General features: G+C 42.3%; 1 protein-coding gene across 2 annotated transcripts in view; it reads left to right on the forward strand.

Moving 5' to 3' along the window:
- The window catches only part of TDP1 (tyrosyl-DNA phosphodiesterase 1), a 298,041-nt gene that overhangs the window by 76,821 nt on the left and 197,284 nt on the right, over window positions 1–23,936 (forward strand). For both annotated transcript variants that reach the window (XM_029597773.1, XM_029597774.1), the window contains 4 exons: window positions 4,212–4,290; window positions 10,748–10,930; window positions 12,453–12,501; window positions 14,057–14,123. In XM_029597773.1, the coding sequence (XP_029453633.1) occupies window positions 4,212–4,290; window positions 10,748–10,930; window positions 12,453–12,501; window positions 14,057–14,123 (378 nt within the window). The remainder of the gene's footprint in view (window positions 1–4,211; window positions 4,291–10,747; window positions 10,931–12,452; window positions 12,502–14,056; window positions 14,124–23,936) is intronic.

The raw sequence follows: 23,936 nt of genomic DNA on the forward strand, positions 1-23,936 counted from the left end.
TGCAGTGAAGAAAGAATATGTTTTTGGTGAGAGCTGGTGTGTCTGTGGGTGTGAGAGCATTTGTGTGTGATTGAGAGCGAGACTGGTCAGGAAGATGACTGGTGTGAGAGCGATCGAGACTGATCGTGGGGTCTAATTTAAGGTGTGTGTGAGAGTGACTGTTTGTGGGCCCTAAGGAAGAGGACAGTGAGGACAGAGCTTCAGCAGCCACAGCTGCTTCTGGTATGTGCTATTGGCCTAGAAGGGAAAGGAGTAGGAGAGTTGCTGGAGAGGGTAAGTAAAGGTGGCGTTTTAAATTTATTTTTCTTGATTGACTGCCATTTTAATTATTGGGTATTATGTAATCTGTCTGTTTTGAAATATTTTATTGATATTTGGACATGTTTTAATAATTTTTAAGAGTTTTTAATTGTTGGGTTTTATTCTGTTAAGCAGCTGTTTTGTAACTTTTTTAGTAAAGCTTTACAATTTATTTGTGTGTGGGGCTCTATATCAGCTTGGCTTATTCTGTTTTCCCAATAGGAAATGTATTGGTGTTTAGGGCCTGGTTTAATAGTTGTATTTCTTAGATAGGATTGTTACTGTTTGAGTGTGTTCCATAATACAGGTATAACTTTGTGCGGGTTAGTTTGTGTGCATTATTGCAAATCCTGAGAGTCTGTGAGGTGCTATATTTCTCTTTCCATTTCTCCAGGTTTGCACTGCATGCGGAGTGGCTTTTTTGGTTTTCCATTCCAGTTTCTGTCTCCATATTTATAATTTGTGGTTTTTCTGTACTTGGTAAAGGGTGTGTGAACAAGGTTCACACACCCTTCACACTACCAGGTTGTGCCTGGTAGTAAAAGGAGTTTGTTTTGCTTTTACTGGGATGTCATCAGAACCAGAATATCGTTTTTGTATGGCGAATTGTACAGGGTAATGCCCTAGATCTGCTTTGCACTCATTGCTGGGGGTTGAGGGGGTTCCCATGGATGCAGAGTGCATGTTTACACTTAGCCCCGTGATGGTCACATGTTCAGTGTCACGCATGTGAGAACCATCTGTCAGGTGTGTCCCGGCCAAAAAAAGGTTGAGAACCACTGGTATAATATACTGACCTCCATCATATTCAGAAGAAATGGATAGAGATTTAATGGAGGATATTCAAAATATTGCTATGAAAGGGGAAGTAATATTGCTAAGTGATTTCAATTTGCCAGATGTTAATTCTGACAGTCCAACGGTGGTGTCTTCTAGAAGTAGGGAGATCTGGATTCTCTGCAGGGAGGGGCGATAATGGACCTGGTGCTTACCAGTGGGGCAGTGTTTCTGATGATCATCTGGGATCCAGTGATCACCAGATTTTATGGTTCAGTATTAGAGTGCAAATGGAAATATATTTATTTATTTAAAATCTTTTCTATACCATCGCAATGGTTTACATGTAGGCACATTTTTAATGTAGGTAAAAGTGTACTATAGTACATTCTAATCAGGTGCCGTCAAAGGTTCGGTTACAGAGTATCATTAGACAATCATTTTAGAGTAGTAGGGTCATGACAGAGTGTACCAAGGTACTTTCACGGGTAAATTTATCATATATAGTGTTATAATTATTCTAAGGCGAGGGTTCTAGATTTCAGGAAAACTAACTTTGTTAAAATGGAGGAATACCATAAGGAACGAGCTGGGTGAGAAAATCTAGGGGAAGTGTAAGAGTGAGGGGCAAAACTATAAGGAGATTATGGCAGAGTGCCCTATAGAAACCCTCCGAACGCCTTACTAGACCAGTCTTAGCAGTCTACCTTAGCACAGGGCATTCTGGGTCCAGGGTGTCTCCTTTGAGAAGGAATAAGGCATAGGCTCCGAGGAGAGCAAGGGAGGCCCTGGGGAGCGCGATGAAACAGCAGCTCTGTTGAATACTACTCGATAGGTATGTTTTGGTAAGAGGTATTGTTGAGGTAAGCTGCTTCTATGTTATGAATTGAGTGTGGATAATAAGTGTGCAAGAGAAAACTGGAGTCCAGACTGTATTCTGTCCTCCAGCCAGCCGTAGACCGAGATTATATGGGCACCTAATCTTTTCATTAGGAAAGTAAATAAAGAAAAGAAGGGGAAAAAAGGCCACTATCATTTTCTAAGAAATAACTGAACAGGTAAAGAAAAAACTTTTAGCATTCATAACCTACAAGAGATGGCAGAAAGAGGAAGCTCGGTGATGATATCTGGAAAAGCACAGAAGCTGTGAAAGTAGTCAGGAATGCAAAGATGCAAATGGAAGAAAAAAGAGCAGATAGAGTAAAACAGGAGGACAGCGATTTTAAAAAAAAATGTCAGAGTTAGGAGGAAGTGCAAAAGTTGCATTGTGAGACTCCATGGTGAAAGAGAGGAATATGTAGAGGGCCGATTAGGGGGGAAAAAGCAAAAATGCTTAAATATTTCTGTTTGACGTCCCTTGTGTAAGGGTCAGGAGCAGGACCACATAAAGGGGCAGATTTTAAAAGCCCTGCTCGCGTAAATGCGCCCGGATTTACGTGAGCAGGGCCTTGCGCGCCGGCGCGCCTATTTTCCATAGGTCGCCGGCGCGCGCAGAACCCCGGGACGCGCGTAGGTCCCGGGGTTTTCGGAAGGGGGTGTGTCGGGGCCGAATGACGCGGCGTTTTGGGGGCGAGATGCGGTGTTTCGGGGGCGGGCCCGGGGGCGTGGTTTCGGGCCGGGGCGTTCCGGGGGCGTGGCTGCGCCCTCCGGAACCGCCCCCGGGTCAGGTCTCGGCGCGCCAGCAGCCCGCTGGCGCGCGTGGATTTACGTCTCCCTCCGGGAGGCGTAAATCCATGGATAAAGGTAGGGGGGGGGGTTAGATAGGGCCGGGGGGGTGGGTTAGGTAGGGGAAGGGAGGGGAAGGGGAGGGGAGGGAATGGAGGCAGGCTGCGCGCCGATCCAGGATTTTAGAGGATACGCGCGGCTACGCGCGTATCTTATAAAATCCAGCGTACTTTTGTTTGCGCCTGCTGCGCAAACAAAAGTACGCGATCGCGCAGTTTTTAAAAATCTACCCCAAAACGAACACAAATGGGATTGGAAGTGTGATAAATTGATTTTCAGAAAAGCATGTTTGTGAGTTATTAGCTAAAGTAGATGAATCAGTGGGGCTGGATGGGATATATCAGAGGGTATTAATTGAACTTGGAGAAGTTAGCAGGTGTGGTTCCTCTTCACAAAGTGGGAAATACGGGCCACTTAGTCTGACTTTTTGTGGTGAGCAAATTAATGAAATCACTACTAAAACAGAAGATGCTGCCTGAGATCAGGCACTATGGTTTTAGGAGAGGTAAATCTTGTCAGCTGAATCTGATCAATTTTCTTGTTTGGGTGTCCAGAGAATTGGATCAGGGAAGAGTGCTAGATGTGTAGTGTATTTGGATTTCTGTAAGGCCTTTGACATGGTTCTGCATAGGTGACTTATAAATAAATAAATTGAGCGCTCTTGGTATGGATGCTACCAGCCAGTCCCATATCCTCCAGCAACGAATTTCAGAACCTAATTGTGCATTGAGTGAAACAATATTTTCTCCAATTTTTTTTAAATGTGCTACTTACCTAACTTCATGGAGTGTCCCCAAGTCTTTTTGTATTTTTTGAGAGAGTAAACTACCAGTTCACATTTTATATCCCCCCTCAGTTGTCTCTTCTCCAAGCTAAACAGCCCTAACCTTTTTAGACAGGATTGTATTTTGTTTGCTGCCTGACACTAGATATATTTTAGAGGGTTTTATTTTATTTACTAGAAAAAAATATTGCATTAATTGTCCTCTAGCATAATGGGACATCTGGAAATTCTCAATTTCCTTTTTTACACTTCATAACTTTACACTCTTCATCAAAACATCTTTTTATTTTTTTGCTTTGACAATTTTCTTCTAGTCTTTTAGGCTACAATGCCATGATCCTCTAATTTGTAGCTCCCTTAGATTCCCCGTGCCATTACAATGGAAATTCTTGCCAGGGGGTGCACTGAGGTCTGCAGATCCATCAGGAGGACCCAGGATGGGTGGGACTTTCTCCCACTGAGGACTGTGAGCCCTGCCGCTACACCATCCCCAGCCCTGGTTGGTCTGAGAAGCAGAAACCAGGCTAGGGAATGGAACCCAGATGTCCCATGATGCTCTCTGTGATGTGGTCCCCAAAATTTCATGTAAAAATGTATGTGCTTTTTCTTTTTTTTTTTTCTGTAGAGTGTACCTTATTGGGTCAACCCCAGGAAGATTCCAAGGGAACCAAAAAGAAAAATGGGGTCACTTCAAACTTCGAAAGGTAATAGTATTGATTTACATTAGAAATGGGGCTCAGTGATTCGGTGGCAGTCGTCATGTGGGAAGCTTGGGCTTGATTTCTGGACAAGGCTTCTGTTCTTTGAGCCAGCTGGGAATGCTGTGGAGGTGGTGTTCACAGCCCAGCGTGGAGGGAGGCTCAGCAATCAATCACACAGCTGCCAGCCAGATTCTGGGCACATGCATGCCACGTCCCGGAAAGAGTGGTGGGCTTTGCCTCCTACCCAGTGATTGGGCTGGACGGGAAGGGAGAAGTAGGGGAAGAAACCCTGAGTAGCTGCAAATAGAAGTTCATAGCATCATAGCCTAGTAGACCCTGAAAGAACAGGAGAAAAAAGTCTTAAAAATGGAGTTTTCCCAGAGTGGAGAAAAGTAATCTCACTTTAATAAGAACTGTTTTGCCAAGATAATGGTGCTTAAGTTGGTGCTACTTTTTGTTGTAGTTCTGCATCTCATAGGGTCAAATACTGTCCTTTAGAGACATCCGTTTTCCTTTGTCTACTTAAATCCTTTTTATTGAAATTGTTTCTGATTATTATTTATTATGGAAATCAAAAAGGTGGATTTTGGGCTTGTATGTTTTGGCCAAAAGTGTTTCTGGTCAGTAAGAAGTAGAACAGATTGGCATGTACAGAATTGCCTATGCATGTTCTTAGATCATGCTCGGTGCGCCGTATTTGTAACTTTCCCTAAATTCAAAGCACTTTATAAAAGGAAAGGGGTATAGAAATGAAGGTCGGTATAGAAAAGTGTTAAATAAATAAATGATCTGTTGTGGAGGTTCTGAGCCTCTCAGCATCAAGTCTGATTTTCAAGTTGAGCAAAAAGAAACCCATCTCTGTAAGACTGTCCCAGATGGTGGTGTACAGCAGGGATCTTCAACTCAAGTCCTCAGTGGCCGCACACAAGTCAATATTTCCAAATAACTAAAATGAATGTTCTTCAGAAATGTTTGCACGCATTAATTCTGAAAATCAAATAGGTTTGCAGCCCTCCGAGACCAGCTTTAAATAGTGCTGTTTTATTTGGTTAGATGCTTTATAAATCATGGAACAACGATTTGATGAAGAGATAAGTGTTAGGGTCACTTGGCAATAGTAATCAAAACCTGTTCAAATTTGACTTGATAACTGGAGGGAGAACACTAAGGAAATCTATTGTGATAGCATTTAACTTCCAAAAGGGAGATTGTGAGAAAATGAGGAAAATGGTCAGGAAAAAATTGAAAGGAGCAGCTGCAAAGGTCAAGAGTGTACAGCAGGCATAGATGTTGCTTAAAAGTGCTATCTTGGAAGCCCAGACCCAGATGTATTGCATACATTAAAAAAAAAGGTGCAAGAAGGGTCAAATGACTGTTGGTATGGTTAAAAGGTGAGGTTAGAGAGGCTGTAATAGCTAAAAGAACATCTTTCAAAAAATGGAAGAGAGATCCAAATGAAGAAAACGGGAAACAGAATAATCACTGGTAAGTTACATGCAAAGCATTGATAAAGAAGGCAAAGTCACTTTTAAAAATTCTGTCTTGCAGTGAAAGCAAAACTCATTATAAAAACTTTTCCAGCTAAACTTCGTTGCCTAAGAAAAATGGGCAGATGGGGCTTGGCGAATATAAAAACCTACAAAGGAGCATGTCAAATATGGCATGCAGCTGATTGGCTTATGGGCACTAACTTCTATACGCCCTTGGTAGTTGAACAGTTTTATGTTAAGCCCCTACACCTTTCCTATGTTCTACTTAGGACTCATCAAATGCTCCCCATTCATCTTCGTTTATAATGTGCTGATAAGACCTACTATTGCAGCATGGCGTTGGTTCTTCGACAGCTCAGGTTTCCTCGTCTGCATACCTGTGTTTTGCCGATATTGGGGAACAGAGATTTCCTGCCTGGTATGCAAAACAAAGTTTGCAGGATCTGGCAGGACAAAGGACCGCGGGCCATTGTCCACATCGTGGATGGTTTCAATACTGCACATTCTCTTCAAACTCTCCAGGAGAATTATGACCTCCCAGCGCAGCATTTTTATGCGTAACTGCAAATACGTCATTATGTACAGACCCTGAACCTGCCAGATCCTCCTAACCATGCTTGGGAACTTCTTTTTCAGATGTTTGTTTATTTTATTTATTTAAAAACTTTCCTATACCGTTGCTAAGTTTAAATACCATCGCAACGGTTTACATGTAGGCACATATTTAATGTAGGTGAAAGTGTACTATAGTACATTCTAACAGGTGCCGTCAAAGGTTCGGTTACAATATATCATTAGACATAGTTATTTAGCAAAGTAGTTCATGACCAATTGTACCAAGGTACTTACACGGGTAGTTTTATCACACATAGTTTTATAGTTAAGCTTATTGTGGTGTAGAGTTCATAGACTAATCTACTGTAAAGTTCTAAGTACCCTGGGTCGGTGCCTTTCTGTCTTTTCCCCGAATAATTTCTCTCTATTCTCTCGTCTCTCTTTGTAAAATGCTTGTTTAAAAAGCCATGTTTTTAAACTTTTCTTGAATGCCTTGAGATGTTCTGGATGTAGACGATCCCACTTGCCATACGTTGTCTTTTGGTACAAGTTGCTAGCGAAGCATCAAGCTCCTCCCTGTTGAGATGCCCTGGTAGACAGCTGGAACAAAGAACTAGGAACCAAATTGACCTCAGCATACTATAAAGGCTGTTTTAGGCATGCACAGACCCGATCAGTGCATACCCCCCTTCAGGAATTACAATTTAAATGTTTACACAGATCATATATAACCTCCACACAAGCTTGTAAATTGGGGAACTTAGGCAGTGTTGGTGCCCCAAGTGTGGTGGTGATTGCAGCACCCTTGGACACAAATTTTGGACTTGCCCAGCCATTTGCTCATTTTGTCAGCACCTACTTCGCATGACTAACATATCTTTAGCGTTTACATTGAACCTTTTTCTTTGAGATGACACCAGGGGTATTGTTTTCCCTAATAAGTATGCAAAATGATAGTGTAGATTACTGATATAGCTTGCTAAGAAATGTATTTTGTAAAAATGGATCTCTCCAGAACTGCTCACATTAACACAATTTCATAATTTGATTCATCAAACGTGTTCTGGATGAGGAGTAGATTTTTAAAAAATTGCGCGTGGGCGTCCATGTGCGAGCGCTAGCTGGCGCGCACACATGGACGCCCAATTTTTATAACATGATTTCGGAGTGGCCTGGGAGGGAACACTGTATATGTCAACGTGAAAATGTTTGCTATTTGTTCTTGTTGATATCTTTCCATTTCAATAAAAAATGATTTAACTAAAAAAAAACCAAAAAACGTTTTCGGGGATATTGTAAGTAAAAAGCCTATGAGGGAGTCAGTTGGACCATTAGATGATCGAGGGGTAAAAGGGGTGCCCAGAGAGGACGAATTCTTTACTTCAGTTTCACTGAGGAAGATGTAAGAGAGATACCCGTGCTAGAAATGATATTCAAAGGTGAAGATTCAGAAAAATTGAAATAAATCTCACTGAGCTTGGAAGATGTACTAGGGCAAATTGACAAACTAAAGAGTAGCAAATCACCTGGACCAGATGGTATACATCTCAGAGAACTGAAAACTGGAAGGTGATCAATATAACGCCAGTTTTTAAAAAGGGTTCCAGGTTTTTTTTCTGATGCAAGATTTGAAGCTCAACTATTATCCCCTATTTCGCCAAGATTTGCTCTCCATATACCATGTGCATCACTGACACCATGCATCAACTTGGGACTACTACTTCAACCACTGCGGCAGACATGGAAATGGCTTCTGAAGAAAGGCTCTCTACCAACAGATATCTCCCCATTTCTTCCACTTGGGGGCAGCAAGGCATTTCCAGCGGGTTTGGGAGCCTCCCGCTTCCTGGAGTGGGAAAAGAAAAACCTATTCTGCATTGCCCAATTGTTTCAGGCTGATGGTTCACTGATGGATTTTCCAGTGCTATGTCAATCCTTTGGGATCTCCCCTAACGCTTTCTTCAGTATCATCAAGCTCGACATTACGTCCGCACACTTGGGAACCTGGACTTCTCCAATCCCAAATGGAGCTTTTTCCAGGTCTGGTTTGACCTGGATCGCCCCCAAAAACATTAAATTTCTTATTATTACAAGTACTTGGAGTCCGCCCACAAACCATGGGTGATGGATGAGGTACGACTCAAATGGCGACAAGAGCTTACTTATGCCATTACTCCTGAGGCGTTTAAAGCCGCATTTGCAACAACTCCGCGAGTAACTAGCAATATATTATTAAGAGAAACCCGATTCATATCCTATATTGGATGTATATTTCACAACACCAGGCGTTCCTGGCAGGGTTTACTGACTCAGACTGTATTAAATGCCATTCTCCAGGAGCACACCTGGGTCACTCTTTGTGGAGTTGTCAAGTCCTACAAATTTTCTGGAAAAAAGTATTTCGATATACAAACGGCGTTTTGGGTTTCAAGATTCCTTATTCTCCCCTACCGGCATTATTTGGAATATTTCCACCCACATTCAAAGGGAAAAATGCTCAAATATTATGGATTACAAAAATCTTTCTATTGGCAAGCAAAGCCATTCTTTCGGCGTGGAGAAACCCAGCAGGACCTTCCGTGGCTTAAGAACATAAGAACATAAGGGCTAAAAGAACAGCGTTCAAGAAATATAAAAGATCCCAAAAGGAGGAACACAAAGAAGAATATCTGGTAGAACTGAGGGAGACGAAGAAATTAATCAAGATGGCAAAAAGTCAAGCGGAAGAGAGGATTGCCAAAGAGGTAAAGAGTGGTAACAAAACATTTTTCAGATACATCAGTGAAAAGAGAAAAGTTCAAAGTGGTATAGTGAAATTGAAAGGTGGAAAGGATCAATGTGTGGAGAGAGACGAAGAAATGGCAGAAATATTAAATGAATACTTCAGTTCTGTGTTCACTAAAGAGGACCCTGGAGAAGGACCGACACTAGTTAACAAGAAACTGGAGGGGAATGGAGTAGATGTAACTCCATTCACAGTAGAAAATGTATGGGAAGAGCTGGTGAAACTGAAAGTGGACAAAGCCATGGGGCCTGATGAAGTTCATCCCAGAATACTGAGGGAGCTCAGAGATGTGCTGGCGGGTCCGCTGTGTGACCTATTCAATAGATCCCTAGAAACGGGAGTGGTGCCGAATGATTGGAGGAGAGCGGTGGTGGTCCCGCTTCACAAGAGTGGGAACAGAGAAGAGGCTGGTAACTACAGACCGGTTAGCCTCACTTCGGTGGTGGGAAAAGTAATGGAGTCACTGTTGAAAGAGAGAATAGTGAACTATCTACAGTCCGGAGAATTGATGGACCAGATGCAGCATGGATTCACCAGGGGAAGATCCTGTCAGACAAATCTGATTGACTTTTTTGACTGGGTAACCAAGGAATTGGATCGAGGAAGAGCACTCGATGTCATCTACTTGGATTTCAGCAAAGCTTTTGACACTGTCCCGCACAGGAGACTGGTGAATAAAATGAAAAGCTTAGGAGTGAGTGCCGAGGTGGTGGCCTGGATTGCAAACTGGTTGACGGACAGAAGACAATGTGTGATGGTAAATGGAACTCTCTCTGAAGAGAGAGCGGTTTTAAGCGGTGTACCGCAGGGATCGGTGTTGGGACCGGTCCTTTTCAATATCTTTGTGAGCGACATTGCAGAAGGGATAGAAGGTAAGGTATGTCTTTTTGCGGATGACACTAAGATCTGCAACAGAGTGGACTCGCCGGAAGGAGTGGAGAGAATGAGACGGGATTTAAGGAAGATGGAAGAGTGGTCGAAGACATGGCAGCTGACATTCAATGCCAAGAAGTGCAAAGTCATGCATATGGGGAATGGAAATCCGAATGAACTGTATTCGATGGGGGGAGAAAGGCTGATGTGCACGGAGCAGGAGAGAGACCTTGGGGTGATGCCAGCTGCTTTCGGCGCTCAAGGCAGTCACATGCCGTGACGTCACAGCATGTGACTGCCTTGAGCGCCGAATCGCAGCCCCCACCGGCAGTGAATGAATGCGCGCCTGTGCGACCCGGCCTAGATTTAACACGCGGCCGCCCGCCGGCCGTCTCGAACTAACGCGCGTCCACCCGCCCCCCCCCCCCCCCCCCCCGCCGCCGCCGCCGCCTGGAACAAGCGCCCACCCGCCCGCGGCCTAGATTTAACACGCGACCACCCGGCTCCCGCCGCCAGCCGCCTGGACCCACGCGGCCCTCCGACAGGTATTTAAAAATAATTTTTTTTTTAAATGACAGGTACGTCTTACTATCAGGGCTGTCTTACTATCGGGGAAACACGGTAGTATTGCAAATCTTATGTTCTTATGAATAAATGACTGAACAGTATTTTATCTAATTTTGTTTTAGCTACTAGATAGGTTTTACAGCTTAGAAATCTCTTAACATATATTTCCAATTTCCAATTTCTCCCACAGCTTTTGAGAGAAAATACAGGGACATCTGCAGATGAATCCTGGCCTGTGATAGGCCAGTTCTCAAGCATTGGGTCCGTGGGTGCTGACCAATCCAAGTGGCTGTGTTCAGAGTTTAAAGAGAGCTTGGTTGCGCTTGGAGGAAGAGTAAAGAGTCTACCAAAACATGAGACTCCACTTCATTTGGTAAATATCACGTTATTTTTCATTCCGTGTTGGATAGCAGCATTCTTTTTACTTTTAATCTCTGCTCTTCATTGCTGATGAGGTGGGAATGTTCCTTGCGGTCATACTTCCTTTATTAATGATCTTCGTTTATGGATATGAGGGAGCCTTCTGTTCCCTGTAGTGGTGATGTCCACGAATACCGTTTCATGCTCTTTATGAAGTAGCCCCTGCCGATAGGGCTGTTTTAGCTATTACAGACCAGAGGCATAACCAGCCAGCGTTACAGCTCGACTCCTTGATCAAAATATTTTTAAAAAACTGTATGCTTGTGAATCAGAAATCCTCTCTTGGATTTTCTGCACATTAAATTGCCCAGGAGTTACTCTGAATAAGTCAAACATGGAGCCACTCAGTTGCAGTCCTAATTGCAGACAGCTTTTCAGTACACGCACATTAAGATAAGACCTTTGGGTAACCGGCTTTTAGTTAGTTGTTTTTACCTAGGCTCAGAGAAAATAGCTGCAGTGCCTGAATGTAATCCGCTTTGAAGCGCCTGAAAGGCGGAATTTAAATCAAATAAATGCATCAGTACAGAAGGAACCTTTGCCAGTATGGGAAGCGTCAGCTGGGGGATCTGCAATAACAGAAGCAGTAATCGGAGATCCCATTTGCGCAGGTAAAAACCCACTGCCTTTGCTTATTGCCCACCCTGTGGGCAGGTAAAAGCACACGTGGTTTTCAGTAACGCACGTATTTTTAGCTGCACCCTATGGAGACAGCAGTGAATGGAACAGCGTACGTAGTTTTGTTTATACAGGAAGCCACGTGGTGTCTTGTTGTGAAGAATTACCCGCAGAGAAAGCAGGATCAAATCTCCACGGGTAATTTTTCATTAGACAACAATCAAAGCAGAGCGACCAGCATATTTTTGCTTTGATTATTGGTGCAAACTCCACAGATAAAAGTACCCATAGAGTTTGCACCAATGCGGGCAACTTTTGATGATTGCCCCCAAATTGTTTTGGCATATTCCACCTGTTGGGCCAGCCAGAGAACAAAATAAAACGTCTTGCTTTTTGTAATGCTAATAGTATAGCCTGTGCAATCTTGTGGCAATTTTTTCCTCTCCCTTTTTTTTAATATAAATTTATCATTGCTGACTACAGGTGGTCATCGAGGCTTCTCGGGGATTGCCGAGGGTTTGACAGCTGTAAATTACCAGTGGAACTTGGGGGAGGGGGGGTTGTCTTACAAGGCACGTTGCCTTTCTTCTCCAATCTGCTTCACACCCCCACTTCCAATCTGGCTTGTGACTTGGGGCCTGCCCATGGTCAGACAAAAATCATAGAGGAGGAGCAGAGAGTGTGGTAGAGCATGAGTGTCTACCAAGTCAAGAGTGTTATCAAGCTGAGGGTTTTCTGCGTGTGGTCGCCAAACATTCTGTCTTGTGGGCTAATTTACATTGTCAAATGTTGACGTCGCTTTCCTGTTATCTGGTTTTAGTCAACCAAAGTACCTGTTTATATTTTTTGCCACTTAGGTCTACCCCTCTGTGAATAATGTGAGAACCAGCCTGGAAGGATATCCCGGTAATGACTTGTATTTGTGTTAGTAGTGCACTGTTGGTTCAGATGCCGTGCCAGAAAATTGATTTTTATGCAGTTGGTTATCTGGTGCAGCAGTAGGCATGTGTGTTGAAATTATGCAAACTATATGGTTTAGCAGACACCCCATATTTTGCTAAAAATGCACTGAGACGTTCCCAGCCTTCCTGGAAAAGCGTCATTGCACTGCAGATGAACATCGTGCCATAGCATGTTTGAGTTAAAATACATAGTTTAAGCGAGGTCACTAAAGTCACTAGGTATATGGGTCTGGTTATCTCTAGCCGATTATACGACCGACTGAATATCTAGCTAAATCTAGCCAGTCAAAATGTGACCACTTTGATTTAGTGCACCTGGGTTCCTTGGTTAAACTTTACTGGTTAGCTCTGGTAAATTGTCCTTTTTTTTTTTTTTTTTTGTAGGAAAAGAAAAAGCAAAAACCAACTGGTGATCGCGGTTTGTTTTTTTTCCCTTCATCCCATATTCATCTAAAGGGGGGGGGTGACAAAAAGCAAAAACAGAATAATAGCCCAAAGTGATTCAAAATTTAAAAAATGAATCTCTAAAAAATAGAATCTAGAATAATACTGAAAAATGTAAATTGAGGGTTAGGTGAGAAGAGCAGTCATATTGCCCCATGCTTAATATCATTTTATATGCTTCGGGGTCTTTACAATCATAATGGTCATAGCCACACCATCACCACCTTATTTTCTGTTTTATTGAAATCTATGCAAATAGAGTGAAACCAAAAATTCCTTCCCTTGTGTTTAAAAAAAAGTCTTTATCCAGCTGGTTTTTGCTGAGCAATACCAGGACACTGCAATTCTCTTATGGATAAAGACTTTTAAACACAAGGGGAGGGGATTTTTGGTTTCACTCTATTTGCATAGATTTCAATAAAACAGAAAATAAGGTGGTGATGGTGTGGCTATGACCATTATGATTGTAAAGACCCCGAAGCATATAAAATGATATTAAGCACGGGGCAATATGACTGCTCTTCTCACCTAACCCTCAATTTACATTTTTCAGTATTATTCTAGTTGCTGTTGCTCAAAATCCTATTTTTCAGATATTCATTTTTTAAATTTTGAGTCCATGTGTGCTATTATTTAATTTTGTTGCACCACTTCTTCTTTTGACTCGGTGTTGTTTGGTTTTCCCCCCCCCCCCCCCCCAAAGATTAACAAACTGTTTCCTCCTGCCACCCAAGCAGTGATTAAAGCACAATTGCAGATATCCCCTCCCTTTTCCCAACCCCAGATGACAAACAGGGGGAGGTCTGGTTCTCCCCCTCTCTTGCCAGCTGGGCTTCCCTCCACCTTCTGACAATTAGCGTCTCCCCTTTCAGCATTTTGGGAATGTGAATTATGATATCTTGAATTCGTGTTACTTCAGCCCAGCCAGGGTAATTAGCTGCCAAGCTTTCAGTTTCCCTACTGTCACCCTGCACGACTTAGCGGGATGGTGTGTTCAAAAGGTTTTTCTGTGCCTTTTCTGATTCTAATAGGAATTTGTTTTTTTGTTTTGCCAGCGGGTGGCTCTCTTCCATATAGCATACAGACTGCACAGAAACAGCTCTGGCTGCATTCCTATTTCCAGTAAGTACCTGGCCTCAACAGCTCTGTCTTAATCGTATTAATAAGCCCAAACCCTGCCTGGTTAAATGTCTTGTTGGATGTGAGGACACCAGAGCTGCACATTGTCTAGAAAGTAGAAGGGTTACCAGGTTGTATGTTGCTGTTTTATACATCCCCCTGCTGGCTACATCCCCCTCAGGAAGAGGCCTAGCCAAATTATCCGATTTCCTGTCACGGCCGGGGATCATCAGATTTATAATAACGGACACAGTTGCAGGGTTGAAGGTACAGGCCATAAGGGGCAGGGACAGATACTGCTCTGCCTCAGACGCATTGCTTGGAAAAGTGGTTGGATTCCGAGTTTCAGTTTTGGGATCCCATGGTTTTTAAGCCCTCACCAGGAGTGGTCTTGACTTTGAGTGCAACAAACAGCTCTGGTTTTCATGAGGTCGATTTGCATGCATTGCCTCGAATGAGAGCAGATCTCTCTCATGCGTATTCAGTCTGGATGTCCTGAAAACCCAGGCCTCTTTGCACCACTTCAGGACTGGAGTTGGCCGCCCCTGCATTATGCAGTATCTCAGTCCATGAGGGGGCGAAGTTTGAAACACTAAACTTCTTTCTGACCAAATTAATTCCGACTTAAGTTTGGAATTGTAAAGCATTTTGTTCATTTTTTTTTTAGCATGGTATTGGCTAAAGAAAACAAGGCACCTGCTTTTTTTTTTTTTTGGCACAGCAGTTTCTTCCTGGTCCTTTGGGCTTCCAACTCAATCAGAAGCAGAGCTGGGGTCTGGTGCCCTGAACCTATATTCACAACTACTTGGAGATATTTCATTTATTTTATGTCCCCTCTTAAATTCACTTAGCCCAAGTCATTGCAGCAGCAAGATCTTGGCCAGGGGGGGTCAAGCACCAAGGCTCTTGTGGGACTCTACAATCCTGGACTCTAAATCCGGCCGCTAGGTGTCACTGTTGTGCATTGACTTGGGTCTCTCTCCATCTAGCAGGGGCTATGAACACTACTCCCATAGCATTCCCAGTCCCGACTGGCCTGGGCATCAAATCAAGAGCTCTGCTTGGCCATGCACAGCCTGCCACTGGGCTGGCCGCCTGTTTTTGCTTCCCAGCATGACCAGTTTCTGCAGTGAGTCAGTCTTGTTAACCCAGAACAGAGAGATTCAGTGCTTCCCTTTATTGAGCATTTTGCAGTAGTATCTCCTGGCAGGACCCACTGTACCCCATATGATTTTTGTTGTAGCTGATGAAGATGTCAAGTTTTTTTTTTCCTCCTGGTTATTGTGGGAAATAACAAGTAATGCATTTGGATGGTTTTAATGTGAATCCTGCCTAGCTCTGTGGCTGCGTTTTTTGTTTTTTTAACATGGAAACTGCATCTTATTACACTTTTGAGTTTCAGTTTAAATGAATTGCTTAAGTACCCTAAGAACTCCTCTTAGATTGTCTTTCTTTGGAAATAGTGCAGAGCTTTAGAGTTCCTGGTTTTGTTTTTGTTTTTAAATCTTTTCATTATTTCTGAAATGAGCCTCATCTGGCACTTATGAGTTAACCACACGCAGTAGTTAAGTGTCCAGTGTGAGATTGGTCACTCCTGCATGAATTTACTGCCTGCAGAACTCCATCAAAGCTTTGAAGCCTCAGGTGTGTTCATAGCAGAAGCTTTGTAGAGAATGATAAAAAGAATCCTTTGTGTTAGGCTTGTTTCAATCCAACCCCTTGGTTTTAGGTTGGGAGCTTCTGGCTTCCGTATGCACGCTTGTCACTGGGTTGTGTGCAGGTGCGCCAGTAATTGAATTTGTTAATGCTATGGGGGGAAAAAAGTTAAAACTGAGACATACGGTTTGCATGCTGTTTACTTTTTTTTCTTTTGATACTCTTGTGAGTACATTTGACATGACGAATGAAGAAATATTTGCTTATGCACAGATTCGGCATTTCTTGAGCTCAGGGAAGATAAGAGAGTTTATCTTTGGGGAAATCCTTCTTGGAATACTTACGTAGTACTACTGATAGGGCTAAGGGGATCATTTATAAATGATATGCTATTCTGAATTAAGAATTGCGGGAACCTCCCATACATATTAAAGCTTGAGAGAGAGAAAAAACCAGGAGGCAGCACCCTTATCAGCTGTTAACAATTTGACCAGATTAATAATGAAAGAAACGATTAGTAAGTTTGAGTTGATTTAGTCACCGTATGGTTATAGAACCGTGACTAAGGATTAGAGGTGGATGAGTATTGGTTCTTCTCCCTACCTATAGGTTATAAGCTGACCTTAGTATATTAAGGGTATTGTAATCTCATGTTAATAGTTCTAATATATCTTCATTATCACTTCTAGTATCCTTCTCATCTTTTTTATTGTTATTATTGCTGCTATTATTATTATACTTTATTATTATTTGTGTTTTGGCACTATGGTGAGCCCACCCATGTAAATGCCTCAATAGAGATGGTGGGTGGGGAGGGAGGGAATTGAGAAGTTACCTTATCAATGTATAAATACCAGAAATGTGTTGTAATGATGTTGAGTTAATCGATATATGCTTTCTATGATGACACAAACTTTAAATAAAAAGAAAAATCTGCTTATTTTATTTTTTTTACTTTTCTATAAAGAAAAAAGTTTACATCAAATAATTGGTTTTGTTTAAAATGGGCATGTGGCAAGAGTGAAAGCTAATTTATTACATCATCGCTGGTTGACGTGTTTGAACAAATTTATTGGGATCTGTAACAGAAGACTTATGAGGAGAGGCTGAAGGATCTGAATATGTACACCCTGGAGGAGAGGAGGTGCAGGGGAGATATGATACAGACCTTCAGAGACCTGAAAGGTTTGCATGATGCACGAACTTCAAATTTTTCCATCAGAAAGGAAACTGTAGACCTTGGGGGTCACAATAAGAAACTCCAGGGGGGACGACTCAGAAAAAGCACCCAGAAATATGCCTTCATGGAGAGGGTGGTAGATGCCTGGACTACCCTCCTGGAAATGGTGGTGAGGATGAAAACAGTAAACAATTTCAAAAGGGCATGGGAAAAATACTATGGATCCCTACAGCTTGAGGATGGACATGAAGAAAAGGGTGCATGAGGGTAACCTGCATGGAGCAGCAGCTACTACCCTTAACAGAAGGCATGGGTGCAACCTGCACAGAATGGCACTTACTACCCTTAGAAGAAGGCATGGGGTAACCTTCAGGGAGCAGCAGTTACTACCATAATCATCTTACCTAAACATTTCAAAAAATCTTTAAAAACTCACCTATTCCGAACTGCATTTCAGATACCACTCACAAAATAATCATTTCACACTTCCCAGAATACATATATTCAGTTAGGCACCCAACGTTCTCTTGTCCTGTTTATTGATTTCTTTATGCTACCTACTTTATTTTAAACAATTTGTTATTTTATATTAATGAAAATTTTTGTAATTTTATATTTTATAAGTCAATTTACTTTCAATCAATCATTGATCTTATTTTAATTTTAATTGTTTTTATTTCAACTTCTATTTTTATTTTATTTTGATATATGTAAACCGTTTTGACTAAACATTGTTTGTAAAGACGGTATAGAAATACTTTTAAATAAAATAAATAAAAAATACTGGGCAGAGTGAGTGGACCATTGGTCTGTATCTGCTGTCATTACTATGTATGTTATGTATGACATGAAGAGCGTATCGTATGCCCCCATTTTCTGTTCATTCCCCTACACCACATTGTCAGACTTTGGTTGTGTAACGTTCCAGTAGCTGTATTGATCCTAGAGAAAAACCAGAGTCTTTGTAGGTAATGACACAGTTGAAAAGTCTGACAAAAAAAAAAAAGTTGAAGAACATGAGTTGGCTCTTTTAAGAAGGAACTTGACATGTAATGTCAAAAGTTCATATTCTACATCTTTTATAGCTTTCTTTTTTGGATTCCTTTAAAAATATATTTTTTATTTATGCACATTGATATTCCACCTTTTACCCAGAATGTCCTCAAGGCGGATTACAGCAAATTTAAATCGGACAATTACAACTGAAATAACTTACAGTGGGAAACAAATTTACAGTTAGAATAGCATTGGGAACCAGTAGTGTGTAACTTGAAGTCCTTAATCAGAAGTTCAGGTACTTAGTTCAAGGGGAAATAGGGTCTCAGTATGGAAGACCTGGCTGAAAAGCCATGCCTTCGCTTTTTTTGTGAAAGTGAAGTACCATGGCTCTCGCTGAAAGGGTAGTGGTATCTTGTTCCAAATGTTTGGTGCACTACGGCTGAAAGCATGAAATCTCTAGTACAGGACAGTTTAGCAGAGGCCAGAGGAGGAGAGGAAAGAAGGGCCATTTGGGAGGACCGGAGTTCTCTTGTGGGTGTGTAGGAGGAGAGAAGATGAGAAAAGTATTTGGGTGCCTGTTTATTCATGCACTTGTAAACAAGGCAGGGAGTATTGAATACTATAGTGCTTTCAACTGGAAGTCAGCACAGTTGCTGTAGCATTGCTTTTATGTGGTCTATTGCTCTGGCTCTTACCAAAATTCTAGCAGCAGTACTTCATAGGAGCTGTGATAAATTGCAGGAAGACCTTGTGAGATTAGAAAATTGGGCATCGAAATGGCAGATGAATTTTAATGTGGATAAGTGCAAGGTGATGCATATAGGGAAAAATAACCCATGCTGTAGTTATACAATGTTAGGTTCCATATTAGGTGCTACCACCCAAGAAAGAGAACTTGGCGTCATAATGGATAATATATTGAAATTGTCAGCTCAGTGTGCTGCAGCAGTCAAAAAAGCAAACATTGTTGGGAATTATTAGAAGGGGAATGGTGAATAAAATGGAAAATGTCATAATGCCTCTGTATCGCTCCATGGTGAGACCATGCCTTGAATACTGTGTACAGTTCTGGTTGCCGCATCTCAAAAAAGATATAATAGAAATGGAGAAGGTACAGAGAAGGGCAACCAAAATGATAAAGGGGATGAAACAGCTCTCCTATGAGGAAAGATTAAAGAGGTTAGGACTGTTCAGCTTGGAGAAGAAACGGTTGAGGGGGGGATATGATAGAGGTGTTTAAAATCATGAGAGGTCTAGAATGGGTAAATGTGAATCGGTTATTTACTCTTTCGGATCATAGAAGGATTAGGGGGCATGCCATGAAGTTAGCATGTGGCACATTTAAAACTAATCAGAGAAAGTTCTTTTTCACTCAACACACAATTAAACTCTGGAATTTGTTGCCAGGGGATGTGATTAGTGCAGTTAGTGTAGCTGGGTTTAAAAAAGGATTGGATAAGTTCTTGGCAGAGAAGTCTATTACCTGCTAATAAGTTGACTTAGAAAATAGCCACTGCTATTACTAGCAACAGTAGTATGGGATAGATTTAGTTTTTGGGTACTTGCCAGGTTTTTATAGCCTGGATTGGCCACTGTTGGAAACAGGATGCTGGGCTTGATGGACCCTTGATCTGACCCAGTATGGCATGTTCTTAGTGTATGATGCCATTAAATTGGGAGTTGCGGTAGTCAAGTCGGCGGGCGATTACTACATGGATTACTGTGGTGAAGTTGTTTATCATGATAGTTGTGCAGTTGGATCTAGCACATAAAGGAGGTCCTTACCATCGTAGCGATGTGAGAATCCATGGTGAGGTTTGGTTGAGCTGGACCTCTAGGCCACATACTGACTTCTAAGGATCTAACGGAGTATCTAACAGTGATCGTAGTCTACTCTACTGAGTCAGAGGTTTTCAGATTTGGAGGGGTTTAGCTTGTGGTCATTAAGCCATTGGGCTACTGGTGTCAGATGATCATTGAGGTTGGCAATGGATGAAGTTTGGTCAGGCCCCATTTTTGATGCAGGTTGGATGTCATCAGCAAATAGATGGCATTCAGTGTTGAAAGACTGAATAAGGTCTCAGGCTGGATGAAAATATTGAAAAGGATTGGGGAAAGGATCGAGCCGTGAGGGCACTCCACTGGTGAGATCAGAGTTTGGATGATTTGTTGGCCCATGCAACAGATTGAGTTCTGTTAGTTTGAATGGTTTGAGTTATTCCTATCTATTTGAGGGCATACATCCCAGAGTTCTAAAAGAACTAAATCATGAAATTGCTAACCTATTACTAGTAATCTGTAACTTATCATTTAAAACAGCTGCAATACCTGAAGTCTGGAAGGTGGCCAATGTGACACAGATTTTTAAAAAGGGCTCCAGAGGTGATGTGGCAAACCATAGACTGGTGAGCCTGAAATTGGTGCTGGGTAAATTTCAGAAATCATTCTTAAAATAAAATCACTGGCAATATCGATAATAAAGGCTTAATGGGGAAGAGTCAAACATGGTTTTAGCAATGGGAAGTCTTTTTTAGATTTTTTTTAAGGTGTAAATAAATATGTAGATAAAGGTGATCTAGTTGATATAGTGTATTTGGATTTTCAAAAGGCAGAGACTCTGGAAATTTAAAAAGTCACAGAATAGGAGGCAGTGTACTGTTGTGGATTGGTAACTGTTTAAAAGGCAGGAAACAGAGGGTGAGACTAAGGGCCTTATTTTCCAATATCGCATTGGTAACACATCGTGTGCGGCGATGTTTTCGCCATTCGCGAAAACATTAGCGCCGCACGCGATGTTTTCCCACTGCACGATGATTCTTTAAGTCTTTTATCGCGGGTGCAACGATATTTGCCGGTTTTCTTTTATCGCGGTGCACGATATTTGCCACGATAGTCCCAGACAGCCTGTTTCAGGCTCCCGGGGGGGGCCTTACTATAGTGCCTATGCCTTACATAGGTATTTCAATCCCTATGGGAGGGCTACCTACTAACTCGGGGTGGGGATTAGGTATGAGCGTCGGGGGTTGGGGGCCACTTTCGCATTCCACATGAGACCTACGGACAGAACAGTGGTCCTCTAGTGGCAGATTTGCTGGCCGTCGGAGTGAGGACGCTCACTCCAAGAAGTGGTTTGGGCAACGTTCTCTCTACCTAGCTTGATGGACACTCTACCTGGGCAACAACATGCTAGGTGGAGAGAATGTTGGCCAAATCTCCGCTTGGAGTGAGCGTCCTCACTCCGACGGCCAGCAAATCTGCACTAGAGACCACTGTTCTGTCTGTAGGTCTCATGTGGAATGCGAAAGTGGCCCCCAACCCCCGACGCTCATACCTAATCCCCACCCCGAGTTAAGTAGGTAGCCCTCCCATAGGGATTGAAATACCTATGTAGGGCATAGGCACTATAGTAAGTCCTCTCTCTCTCTATCTCCTCTCTCTATGCTCTCTTCTCTCTCTCTCTGCTCTCTCTATCTCTCTCTCTCTCTCTCTCTCCTCTCTCTTTTTCTCTCGCGCTCTCTCTCTCTCTCTCTCTCTCTCTCTCTCTCTCTCCTATGAAACAGGCTGTCTGGAGGTATCGTGGGATGGCGATACTCCTTTTCTGGACCGTAGCGCAGTCCATAACGCGAGGTTGGGAGTTGTAGTTATAGCCGCGCTAGCAGCCACGCTAACACTGCGGCTGTTTCGCCGCACACGATACACAGGTTCCCGCTTTACATATGCTCCGCCCCCTGAATACCAAATGACTAATTTGCATTCGCACGCGGTAAAGTGCTTGGAAAATGAGGCCCTAAATGGTCAGTTTTCCAAATAGAGAAAGGTCGTTTGTGGAGTCCCACAGGGATCAGTACTGGACCCTGTGCTCTTTAACATAGGCATAAACAGTTTGAAAGAGGGAACAAGTGAGGTGATCAGATGACATAAAATTATTCAAAGTTGTTAAAACAGCAGCAGATTGCGAGTTACTGTGGCGGGACCATGTGAGACAAGATTAAATTTCACCTGCTATTCAGTTGCCTAATGTGGAAAAGTGCAACGTGATGCAACAGAGGGGAAAAATATCCTAACTATGGGTACACAATATTGAGTTCCATGTTAGGAGTCACCACTCAGGAAAAGGACCTTGGAGTTCTTGTGGACAATATATCGATCTCCCTCGGCTCTGTGTGCAGCGGCGGTCAAAATGCAAATAGAATGTTAGGAATGATCCAAAAGGAATAGAGAATAAAACGTAAAATATCATATTGCCTCCATATCGAGCCATGTGCAACCGCATTTTGAGTATTATTTGCATTTCTAGTCACCCCTTCTCAAAAAAAGACCCTAGCATAACTAGAAAAGGTGCAAGAGGGGTGACAGAAATGATAGAGAGGATGGAATGACTCTCCTATGATAGGCTATGCAGGCGAGGGCTCTTCAGCTTAGAAAAGAGACAGCTGAGGGAGGACATGATAGAAGTTTATGAAATTATAAGTGGGGTGGGACGATATAATACGAAAACAAAGGGATGTTCCATGAAGCTAACAACCAGCAGATTTCAAACAAATAGTGAAATACTGTTCATAGGAGAAGTACTTTTTCACGCCACGCACAATCAAGCAATGGAATCTGTTGCCAGTGGACGTGGTCAAGGTAACCAGCATCGCGGGGTTTAAAAGAGGTTTGAACAAGTTCCTAGAGGAAAAGTCCATAACACTTATGAATAGTATCTCTACCTCCCCCCCCCCCCTTCTAACATCTCTATTTTTCCCGCCCAGAATCCACCTACACTACACATTCACTGTTCAGCTTCCCTGTCAAAATTCGAACCTCAACGACACTAGAAATTGAAGGTATTCTCAAGAAAATGAAACCAGCAATGCACCCTTTTGACATCATGCCTACAAAAACACTTCTCGCCTTTCCTTCAAGAATTACATTACACATAACCAAGATTCTTAACAAATCAATCACCTCTGGAATTGTACCCCCCACAACTCAAGCACGCCATAATAAAACCTACACTGAAGAAACAAAATTTGGACCCAAATCTACCTTTCCTATCCAAAATTTTAGAGAAAATCATCAAACAAACAACTCACTGAATACCTGGATGAAAATCAATTGCTCTCCCCAGCCCCAATATGGATTCCGTAAGTACCAATAGTACCGAAACTCTTCTCTTAACACTCTCCGATACAATTCTAAAAGCATTAGACTCTGGTCACTCTTTTATACTTGCCCTGCTGGACATTTCCTCGGCATTTGACACTGTCAACCACAATACTCTTAACTCACCTCTCACAAATTGGCATTACTGGCACTGCCCTATGTTGGCTAAAATCTTTTCTGAGCGACAGAAAGTACAGTGTGAGAATCGGCCAACATGAATCCAAACCCAAAGTCTGCTACAAGGAGTACCCCAAGGTTCCTCTCTCTCTCATCTCTTTTTAATATAATCCTCACTCCACTCTGTCAACTGTTGATCCAATCTGGGTCTGCCACACTTCATATATTTATTTATTTTTAATTTTTATATACCGAAGTTCTTGTAAGAACTACAAATCACTCCGGTTTACATAAAACGATGAACTGCCCAATAGAGAAAGGGGGCTCTACATGGAACCAAGGAACAGATATATGGCAGATGATGTGCAGATCTTAATCCCAATCAATGGCTCCCTACCCAACGCTCTCAAAACCTGGAATACTGCACTAGCGGACATTAAGAAGCTACTAACAGAAAACTCTTTAGCATTAAATACCAACAAAACAGAGCTTCTCATTATTTTGTCACAAAACAACATACATTCTAGCCCTAATATACAATCCCTATCTGACCAACACAACTTACAACAAGTCCGCAGCCTGGGTGTTATTATTGACAAACAATTCACCCTAAAAAATTTATTACTTCCACCGTCAAAAATGGTTTCTATAAACTTCACACATTGAAAAGGATCAAATCTCTCCTACACTCACAAGACTTCTGGACTGTACTACAA

The sequence above is a fragment of the Rhinatrema bivittatum genome, chromosome 4 (assembly GCF_901001135.1).
Source record: "Rhinatrema bivittatum chromosome 4, aRhiBiv1.1, whole genome shotgun sequence".
In the NCBI taxonomy this organism is placed as follows: domain Eukaryota; kingdom Metazoa; phylum Chordata; class Amphibia; order Gymnophiona; family Rhinatrematidae; genus Rhinatrema; species Rhinatrema bivittatum.